This window comes from Mandrillus leucophaeus, unplaced genomic scaffold, assembly GCF_000951045.1.
Source record: "Mandrillus leucophaeus isolate KB7577 unplaced genomic scaffold, Mleu.le_1.0 Scaffold495, whole genome shotgun sequence".
In the NCBI taxonomy this organism is placed as follows: Eukaryota; Metazoa; Chordata; class Mammalia; order Primates; family Cercopithecidae; genus Mandrillus; species Mandrillus leucophaeus.
Genome location: NW_012105309.1, coordinates 461355 through 472230, shown reverse-complemented (window position 1 = coordinate 472230; position 10876 = coordinate 461355). Strand labels below are relative to the sequence as shown.

The 10876-nt window shown below is 46.6% G+C and overlaps 1 protein-coding gene across 1 annotated transcript; it reads right to left on the bottom strand.

The window, feature by feature from the left end:
- Positions 1-121: 121 nt before the first annotated feature.
- LOC105550695 (theta defensin subunit A) lies at positions 122-1034 on the bottom strand. Its single transcript, XM_011995679.1, has 2 exons — positions 860-1034; positions 122-177 (listed from the first exon to the last, which is right to left on the bottom strand). The coding sequence occupies exons 1-2, from the start codon at positions 1032-1034 to the stop codon at positions 122-124; spliced, it is 231 nt and encodes a 76-aa protein (XP_011851069.1).
- Between the last annotated feature and the right edge of the window lie 9842 nt (positions 1035-10876).

Genomic DNA, 10876 nt, shown 5'->3' with positions numbered 1-10876 from the left:
GTAGCAAGAATTTCTTGTAACTCTCAAAGTAACTTCTGAGCGTATTTTTCTTGATTCTGGAAGCTCAGCGGCAGCAGATCCGGTGGAGTCAACCATGAAAGGCGCAGGACCCAAGGTGACATTATAACAAACGGCAGAACCCTCGTGTGCAAACGCACCTCAAGCCTTTTGCTGACTCTGGGGACACAGAGAGAGCATCGTAAATGGATCAGAAGGTCAGCAGTGGGTGGCAAAGGGAATCCTGGAGAAGTCACGTGCTAGCTAATGAGGGATGTTGGCTGCATTAGGGCCGGTAGCATGAACAACTTCAGTCAATAAGAATAAATACACAGAACAGTGCTGGTCACGCACGATTTGAGACTTATTCTCATTTGCTTTCATTTTTGTGTTTCTGCCCCATCAGACACACACCTGAACACACTCTTAGGCTTGTCTCTACTCTTAGAAACGGTTGTATAGATACAGTCAAATATTCTCCGTGTAATGAAGATGACTTCTTTGAATCCAGAAAGAACGTCAGACTGTCTCTTCATGTCTTAAACCTACTGAATTTCACAGACATATGTTGATTTCAAGTTTTATTTGTTAATTTTATTGATTCTCTAAAGTGAAAGGATTATTAAGGAAGTAAAGGAGTAAAAGAATGGTTACTCTCCAGGCAGAGCTGCCTCAAGTCTTTAAAGACAGAAAACCTGTTAGATTTCTTTGGCTCTCTATTCAATTTATAGATGAGAAAACCAAGGCCCAGAGATGCTAAATGAAGCCATCTAGGTGACATGGACCACTGAGACTCGATTCCCGACTCTGTCTCCCATCCATCCCTCTAGACCCTGCAGCTCTGCATGCCGGCCTGTCTCACCTGAAAGCGGAAGAGCGGCGTTTTCAGGCCATGTAAAGGAATGAGCCACTCCCTGATCATCTGCTCCAGGCTGCTGCTGGGCGGCAGCTTCATCAGCTCTTGCCTGACGTGCCTCTGCCTGAGCATGCAGGGCCACCAGGAGAAGCATGGCGGTGAGGAGGGCAAAGGTCCTCATGGCTGGAGTGACCTGGAAGAGGCAGAGCAGGAGCGGACAAGTCGGGAGAGAGGAGTTAGCCTGGATTTCTATGTCTGCAGAGAGAAGGCTCAGAGACAGGAAACCTTGAACCTTCTCAGCGAGAGGAGGTGTGCATTTCGTTGGAGATTGTGTGGGATCCCATTGGTCTCAATGTCCATGTTTTCTTCCTTGGCTCTCCCAGCTTTCACTCTAGTTTGAATCTCCATGTTTAGTTTCTGTACTTGTTTGGAAAGGATGATGATGAGGATTCCTGTTTCTCACTTTACGAAATATTTACTTTTAACTCTTCTAGCAAAGGATAACAGCAATGATTTTATTCAATGAGGTCAGGCGACAAATGTCTCTTTTCCTGCAGATGGCCCTACTCCTCTCTGTAGGTCTACACTCTGGCAGCAGGCATGAATTCCTATCAAGTAAAGCGTCATTTATTGCAGGCATCAAGGGCTTCACCACACTCATGAAGGCATGGGGTGTGTAGCCTCCTGTAGGGGCCAGTGTGAAGAGAACAATGACCCTATCATGCGATAGGTGAAATGAACACTGACATATCGAGGTAAAAAGTTCTTCTACAGCCAAAAATTTGTTTCCAGCTCTATAGAGATGTGAATAAGAATGAAAAATGGTATATATCTACTGTACTCCACCTTAGGATTTGATGTTTCTATACATGTGGTCCTTTATCATATACTCTATACACAAATCAACTCAAAATGGATCGAAGACCCAAACATAGATCTGAAACCATAAAACGACGAGAGGAACATATGAAGATGATGCTTTGACATTGATGTGGGTGATGATATCTTTGCTATGACACCAAAGACACGGGCAATTAATGGGAAAAGAGGCAAGTGGGGCTGCCTTGACCTCTGAAGCATCTGCACGTCAAAAAAGAAACCAACAAACAAATAATCAACTGAGTGAAAAAGCAACTCAGAAAATGAAAGATAATAGTTGCAAACCCTAAGTGGTAGAAAGGGTAAATATCTAAATACGTAAGGAATTCAAACAACTCAATAGCAAATAACAAATAACCTGATTGAAAAACAGGCTAAGGAGCAGGATCAGCTTCTCTCCAAATAAAAGGATGTTTTAAGGAGCTATTGTTGTCTCTGTTGGACGTGTCAAGTAGGACACGTGTAATTAGAAGGAAATTCCTTGAGTTTCTCTATTAATTGAGCTGGTAGCCAGTGCTCCCAGCAGCCCCTAGCGGTTCGGACAGAAATGCACAGCAGGGGATTCACCCACTAAGTCCCTCTGGGGTGACCCAGGAGTCACAGGTCAGATTGGGGGCACAGCTTCAATGTTCAAACCTCGACAGGAAAGTTTAAGTTTTGTGTTACTTACAGATCCTCAAGTTAGGCAGAGTGAAGGGAGAGTGCAGACAGCAGTCCTCTGTCCCGGGTCTCCTGTAGCAAGAGCAGCCGTGCACAAACAGCAGAGGACTTCCCTATTTAAGAGTTATTTGGGATCAGGTGTCCTAATATCCTGGGTTACTTTCCGTTGGGTATGTTAAATAACTCTTTTGGCAAGGGCAGTTGAGAAATTTGGTGGGAAGCTGGGATTCAGACAGAGGGTCCCCTCATCTTCCTTGGTCAGCCCTGGCCAGGCCCAAGCAGCAACCAACGATGGATTCTCCATGACTCCTAAGACAATGGACCCCGAGATGGCTGAGGCTGAGCTCGCTGCATCAAGGGATTACTTAAAGCCCCCAGGAGAGCCTGGCCTGCATGTCACAGGATACACTCTGTTAGAGAAGCAAGGACACGATTGACACCCATGCACAGGAGAGGATGAGGAATCTTGCCCTGAACCAGCCTCCCCAGTACCTGTGCTCTAACCATAACAACACATCAAGGACTACTGGCTGGGCTGGGATGTTGCAGGACACATGGGGGAGACGGAATCCCATCTCGGCTTGTGTTTTCAGGCAGGGCAAGTTTTGTTGGGTCGTTAAGGATGTGCACACAGCATGTGGTTCCCTAGAGCAGACAATTGCCTCATTGCTTGGGCAATGGACAGCTTAAGGCTAACCGAGTGTCTAGGACCATCCGGTCCGAGGACTACTGGGTTTGCTGCTTGAGAACTAACGTCTCTTGGAAGTCTCTCGGGGGGCAGCAAAGGTGGCAGCAAGATGGGTGTTAGCTTACATCACCTGGTGCTGTGTGCTCAATTTCCTTGCTCTCTAGCCAATTTTGGGCAGGCTTATGAGTCTCCATACACACAGCCTGAGTAGGATGATCACTGTTTGCTTGAGATGCACAGGATTTAGCTCCTGTGGTCTCTCATGTGTTATTTGAGGAGAAGCCCTAGGGAGACCAATGCACATTTTAAAATGTACCACTACCAACCCTCCTCCTCCTTCTCCTAGTGAGGTAGATGGGATAAGGTTTCTAGAAACGGGAAAAGAATGTAGTCACTCCTGAGGCAATAAATACCAATGGTGAGGTTTCTGAACCCAGTGTGCAGATTGGGCAGCCCCTGCCGCCATAGGAGGGTCCTATACAGCACTGGTCCAGGAGGCTGGGTGCGCAGGGCCTCCCCTATAGCTCTATGTGAAGGCAGCAGGCATTGGGCTGTGGAGAACTGGGGGTAGTGGATGGAGAGGTACAGTGTCTGTCTCAACCTTAAGTAAGGAGGAGTTATCTGAAGCCTTGTTAGGGGTGGTCGCTGTGGCAGAGCAGTGGGGTCAGCTGTCCCTCTGAGGAAGCAGTGAGTTCCTGATGTGTGGCAGGCCCAGGACCTTCAGCACTGGAGGAAGTGAGCAACAGTCTCATCCCAGCGCAAGAAGAAATTTGGGCTGCTTAGGGAGACTGAAGCCCTGGTGATGGTTTTATTTCCTGGGGCATTAGTAGGTGCGTGGAGGGGCCCAAGGATGAGGTTATAGGGGCAGAATATGAAGGGGTGTGTTTGCAAGTGAGGAGAATCTCTGGGTTTTGGAAATGTCCCATTTCTGAAAGAAGTGACACCTGGACCCGCTTCCTGCACGCAGGACACACTCCAGTCCATTAGCATTTCCACAGCATTGCATGAGTGTTATTACTGGCACAGCTGTTTAGATTCGGGCATTGGGTTGTTACACACAGATCTCCCATATTCACAGTTTTTGCGTAGCTTCTAGGGCAGCCTTACAATATGACTGAGACTCTGAGAGTTCCTTGCATCTTAAAGTAATGGGATTACACTGAAGGCAAATGGTGATCTCAGCAAAATTCCACCCAATGATGTCATCCTTGGGGTACCCAGCAAAGAACGAGGCAAAGGAAGCAGCAAGGCAAGAGTTTGGATCCTGGACATGACCCCACACTATGTCTCGGGGATGGTGAGGTCCGTACCTGTAGAAGAAAGAGAGGCTGGTTGGGGGTGACCTCGTAGTCAAAGTGATTTTCCTCTACAAGGGACTTAAACAAATAAGTAAGCAAAAAAGAAATGACCCCTTTAAAATATGTGCCAGGGCATGAACAGATACTTCTCAAGAAAAGACATACAAGAGGCTAACAAACATGAAAAAAATGCTTTACCTTACTGATCATTAACAAATGTAAATTAAATCCTCAAAGAGATACCATCTCACACTAGTCAGAATGGCTGTTATTAAAAAGTCAAAAATAACAGATATTGGCAGGAATACATAGAGAAGTTATACACTATTGGGGGAGTGTTAATGTGTTCAGGCACAAGTGGCAAGCAGTTTTAGAGATCTGCCAAATAACTTAAAACAAAACTCTGATTCCACCAAGACACATGCACTCATATGTTCATGCGAGCATCATTCACAATAACAAAGACATGGAATCAGCCTAGATGCCCATCATTGGTGAACTGGCTGAAGAAACTGTGGTACACATACACCATGGGATACTGCAGTCATAAAAGAGAATGAAATTGTGTCGTTTGCAGCAAGATGGATGCAGCTGGAAGCCATTATCCTTAGTGAATTAATGCAGGAGCAGAAAACCAAACATCACATCATCTCACTTGTAAGTGGGAGCTACACAGTGGGTAATCATGGACTCATGGACATAAAGGCAGGAAGAATTTCCCAAACCAGCAGCTCCCAGAGTGATTTTAGGAGTTCAGGGAGCACAGAATGTGCTGCAAGTGGCTCCAAGTCAGTGGTGGCTCCTAGTTCTGCCTTTCTCACCCCTAACCCAGTGTCCTGATGTCCTTCCCTCCCAGGCTTAGCTGCAGCGGACTGGGAGAGGGACCAGGGAGGGAGGGAGGCAAATGTTGTTGACCTGTCTATTGTGTAGTATGCTGTCTATCTGGGTGATGGGGTAAGTTGTACCCACACCCTCAACATCGCCCTATAGATTCACCCTGCATATAACAAACCTGAACATGGACCCAGAAATCTAAAATAAAAGTTGAAAAATAATGAGATTCATTGTTGTGTCTGGTTCCTATGAAGCTGATGTCTCCCTGGATGATCTCTTGGGCAGGGGCACTGTTGTCTGATGTTGGGGCCATCCCGGTGGTGGTGGTCTTCCCAGGTGTTCACATAAGAAAGGATGTGGGTTCTAGGTATTCTGTTTACTGCTGCTGTTGCACAACCTGTCAGCCTGTGTGTGTCTGGTTCAGCAGCAGCCGTACCAGCAGCACCCGGAGTGATTTTAGGAGTTCAGGGAGCACAGAATGCGCTGCAAGTGGCTCTGAGTCACTGGTGGCTCCTGTTTCTGCCTTCCTCACCCCTAACTCAGTGTCCTGATGTCCTTCCCTCCCAGGCTTAGCTGCAGCGGTGAGCACTGCAGGCTAGTGCATGGCACTCCATTCCCAGGACCCACTGGGTTCCCAGTCTGTTGAGGTTGTACCTGTTCCTTGTCCAGTGGCTTTCAAACTTTCATCCCAACTAGCACAGAGGTTCTTCTCTTGCAGTCCCTTTCACATTCTTTTCAGACTGCCCTAGAACGTTGGAAGAACACTGGAGTTTAAGCAATCAGGAGTTTTGTCTAAAAGTCTTTGTAGCGGGGGAACCCGCCCCCGATAATTCAATGTGGGTTCTTTTCTGTTTCCCTTAGTGTTGGCCGGTTTGAGAAATAAAGGGAAAAATTACAAAGAGATAAATTTTAAAGCTGGTTGACCGGGGGAGACATCACATATTGACAGGTTCCGTGATGCCCCCCAAGTCACAAAACCAGCAAGTTTTATTAGTGATTTTTAAAAGGGGAGGCAGTGTATGAATAGGTGTGGGTCACAGAGATCACATGTTTCATAAGGTAATACAGTGTTACAAGGCAAATGGAGGCAGGGCGAGATCACAGGACCAGGGTGAAATTAAAATTGCTAATGAAGTTTCAGACACGCATTTCATTAATAACATCTTATCGGGAGACAGGGTTTGACAGCAGTCAACCGGTCTGACCAAAATTTATTAGGCGGGAATTTCGTTGTCCTAATAGGCATGGGAGTGCTACGGGAGACCAGGGCTTATTTCATCCCTTATCTGCAACCGTAAAAGACAGATGTCCCCAGAGCGGCCATTTTAGACACATCCCCCTAGGAATGCATTCTCTTTCTCAGGGATGTTCCTTGCTGAGAGAAAGAATTCAGCGATATTTCTCCTATTTTCTTTTGAAAGGAGAGAAATATGGCTCTGTTCCACCCGGTTCTGAGGCAACCAGACCTAATGGTTATCTCCCTTGTTCCCTGAACATCACTGGTATCCTGTTCTTTTTTCAAGGTGCCCAGATTTCATATTGTTTAACCAATTTGTGCAGTTAACGCAATCATCACAGGGTCCTGAGGTGACATGCATCCCCAGTTTACAAAGATGACAGGATTAAGAGATTAAAATAAAGACAGGCATTGGAAATCACAAGAGTATTGATTTCACTTATTCACTGATAAGTGTCCATGAAATCTTCGCAATTTGTGTTCCGAGATTGCAGTAAAGACGGGCATAAGAAATTGTAAAAGTATTAATTTGGGCAACTAATACATGTCCATGAAATCATCACAATTTATGTTCTTCTGCCATGGCTTCAGCCGGCCCCTCCGTTTGGGGTCCCTGACTTCCCGCAACATCTTTGCAACACGTTCTCTTCCATGTTTACCCTCAGTCCCCCCGTTATCCCGATTTTCCCATTCTTTCCACCAGTGTCAACACCCAGTGTCAGTAGACATGGCTTAAGCTGGTCTTTCATACACATGCATTTGAAGTTCCAGGGAATATTGAAGTGAGTCTGAACTCTCCATAAGTGCCTTGACATCATCAGGTTGAAGGAAATATTCTACAGAAACAGTGGGTGAGGGAGCAGGTGTGCCCATGAGAGGAGAGAGGCCTCCAGAGCAGCAAGAATATTTCCACACACTTTGAGGCTGTCTGGTGGCTCCAGCAGACACAGTGTGTGTGGACCTTTGGCATGCCCCTGAGACCTGGTTTTGACCCGGTAGGAAAGGGCTGTTGTGGAACACAGCGTGCATGTTAGTGTGAGGCAGAGCGGGGTTGCATGGGGATGAGCTCTGGGGAGAACTGGCCACATTCCAGCTCCTCAGAGTGCACCATCCTGTCCCTCCCCTCAGCCGTTTGTCCACCACCCTGTAGGGTGGGGCCTGGTCCTGCCTGTGCCACACAGAGACTCCCGGGCCTGCAGATTCAGCTGGGACAAGCAGGAACTCCAAGTTCCCTGCACGTTGTCTGCCTTTCCCAGCTGCCGCTCTCAGGTTGTCTATGTGTGTAGTGTTGTCGTCTGCAGCAATTTTACAATAAACCATGAAGTAAAAACTTCCTTGAGCTGTTTTGAAATGTGGCCCTAAATCCATGACTCTTTCCGCATAAAAATGGAGGTGAAATCCTCTTCTGTTGAATCTACGTTGGGTGACATCTTGACCAGTTGAACACACCTGACTTAGCACCACGGCATTTGCTGGGCTAAGGACATAAGAAGTTCGTATCTTTCACTTCCTCTGTATTGTATGGTGCTGCAGCCTGAATGTTTTTGTTCATCTGAAATTCATGTATTGAAATCCCTCCCCCAGATGATAGCATGAAAAGGTGGGGCTTTCTGGGAGGAGATATGTTCAGGAGGGTGGAGTCCTCATGAATAGGATTAGTGCCCCTGAGGAAGAGGCCCCAGAGAGCTCCTTCATTCCTTCCCTCAGGTGAGGAAGCCGTGAGAAGATGCTGCCTATGAGCCAAAATGCTGGTCCTCACCAGAAAGAAATCTGTTGGCACCTTGATTTGGACTTCTCAAACTCGAGAACACTGAGAAATATATTTCTGTTGTTTAAAAGTCACTTGGTGTATGGTATTTTTTTTTTCAGCACCCCACATCTACTAAGATTGCCGTTGCCTTTGAAGCCCGGATACCCTGCTTGGAGGTAGTCTAAGCATTGCATAAAATGTGGTACTGAGACCACCTTCAAGCATGAGCTAGAGAACCCAGAGCAACCAGCTTTCTAGGAAAAAGAAAACGCTGATATGCAGTGTTTGTAAATCTCTCTGGTTCAAATCCTCCTAACTCTGAGTGGGATAAAAGTTGTCACACCTATCTTCTGTGTCATGAGCTGGCATGACCTGGCCTCAGTGCATCACAGGGTCTCATCGCTCAGCCTGTCAGAGCTCCCACTGAGCCAGCCCAGCACTCCCTCTACCTGTGCACAAGCATCTTGGCCATGAGGTTTTCAGATCCCAGCAGCACCTCTCCTCTGATGCCTGTGGAGGGAGCCACGTCCCAGTCGCAAATGTGTGAATGAAGACCTGATCGTGCTGTTTTAATCCATTAACTTTTGTGTTGTCTTTTCACACAGTCCTAGATGAACAGAGGGCATTTTCACAGTATTAGTGAGGAACTGCATACGTACATATTCTGTGTGTGTAAATCTCAACTTCTCTAAAATATTGATGAAATAGGAGTGAATTTTCTAGATTTTTTCTCAAAGTGTCACAGAGCCCATTGTGGTGGGGGCGTGGAATTGTGAAGTCTATGGAGTGACTGAGGAACCTTCCTCTCCCATTCTTAGTGTGAATTTTTCCTGTGTGGAGCAGGGGTAGTGTGGGATCCAGGTGGAGTCTCAACCTCTCCCCTCAGTGACAGACTCAGAGGAGGGCATGGGACTCGGGAGTTGGCTGAAACAATGGAGAGAGAAGTAGGGATTTTCTCCCTGAGATGAGCAACGGAGGCCGTGGGGAGATAACCACAATTCACATGGCTGTCACCTGGGGAGAGAACTCAAATTAAGATCAAGAGAAAAATGGGAATACAAGGTAAAGACAACAAGGTCACTTATGCTTTGAGTCCTTCAATTGGGAATTTTATGAAGCCAGAATTCTTTCCTAATTTTCAGGTGTGGCAGTGAAAATGTTAACTCAGCTTGTTGTGGTTTCTTAAACTTGAATGCAAAACTCAACTAATATGCCTGAAAATGATATAAAAACATTACCTAGCTCAGAGAATCTGAGTTAAAGACAGTACAGTGCATAAGAAGAGGAAATGAGGGCAGATGACAGGTGTTCTGGGTGCAGCCTGGGGAACAGACTCCCGGGTGACTCCCATGCACATTTCTGTGGGAGAACAGCCTTACTGGTTCTGATCAGCAGGGACGGAGGGATGGCTGTGGGAGAGGCTGGAAGGAGATCCGGTGACTCAGCGACTGGGACCTTCATACTTGAGATTGAGAGATGGAGGAATTCCAGGTGGTGGCAGGGCCATGGGGTGGAGGGCTGGAAGAAAGGTGGGAGTCACTGTCAGCCAGGAGGATACAGCATTGAGAGGTTGGGAGGGTGACTGAGAGGAAATGTTAGAGTGAGCTCTTTCCCTTAGATTCTTCATGAGTTGTTTGTTTCTTAGTGAAAAAGGAAAAAATTCAGATATTCCTAAAACAGAATGAGTACTTTTCAGATCTCTTTCCTTCTGGGTTTGCTCGTAAGCTGGGTTTAGAAAATTAGAAAACAAATAGCAAAAGAAACTTATTTCATTTATTGTACAAAAAAAATTCACCAAGACGTTTTAGAAATGTGAAGGAGGCCCTTATTGAAGATGGTGAAATAGGATTCAGAAGGTTGCAGTAGGGAGAGCCGTTGGCATCAACTTCCCTGAAGACAAAGGCAGGAAAGGTTAAACCCTGGGTGAGCTAGGGGAGATGCACTGGAGGTCGGCGCCCACTCTGTCCTCCCTGGGTTCTGCATGGGCTTCCCCATCCATGCGGTGTCTCAGTGGGGTGCCTGGAACCCTGAACTGCCCAGCACCCTACAGAAACAAGAAGGCTGCCATGTTCCTGGTGAATCGCTTTCCCTCCCTCATCCCTTATCTCCTCTGAAGCTGTGTTTTCCAGGCAGAATCAGGTTCTCAGAGGTGTTAAGGCAACACAAGAGCATGCGTGTTGCAAAGTGCAGTGGAGCATTTGTGCGTCTGTATTTTCTGGGTGTGAAGACGACTTTATGGGTGTGAAATCCAGGTCTTAGTAGACGTGGCTGGAGGATGCTCTTAATGAGGACATCCCGGTGTGGGCTGCTGCGCTTTCTCTACCATTAATCCCGGCTTTGCTAACAACCCATTTCCCTCTTAAAGTTGTTTCAGTGAATCTCCTGTAACCCTATGTCTTAAAAGGCAAATGTGTGACTTGAACACGTTTGATTAAACTCTAATTCTTTAGCACAGACCATGCTGGTTTCTCCTGAGAAGAAATGATTTTGTGACTGCCTGAACTTTAAACTGACAATGATTGTTTGCCCAGCACACGGCAGCTCTTTGAGAGTGGATCCAGAGCCAATGAGGCAGAGTGAAAATACAGAGCAGTGGATGGGGAGATTGATGGTGTGATTTGGGCCTTCATTTCCATTTGAGTCTGAAGCCCAAACTCCTGCTTGAAATTCCTAGAAT

Excerpts from the sequence above, each read along its gene's own strand:
- LOC105550695 (XM_011995679.1), bottom strand. The coding sequence starts at position 1,034 with ATGAGGACCTTTGCCCTCCTCACCGCCATGCTTCTCCTGGTGGCCCTG. Across the intron at positions 178-859 it reads CGCCGCTCTTCCGCTTTCAG|AGTCAGCAAAAGGCTTGAGG; the intron begins GTGAGACAGGCC and ends CTGTGTCCCCAG.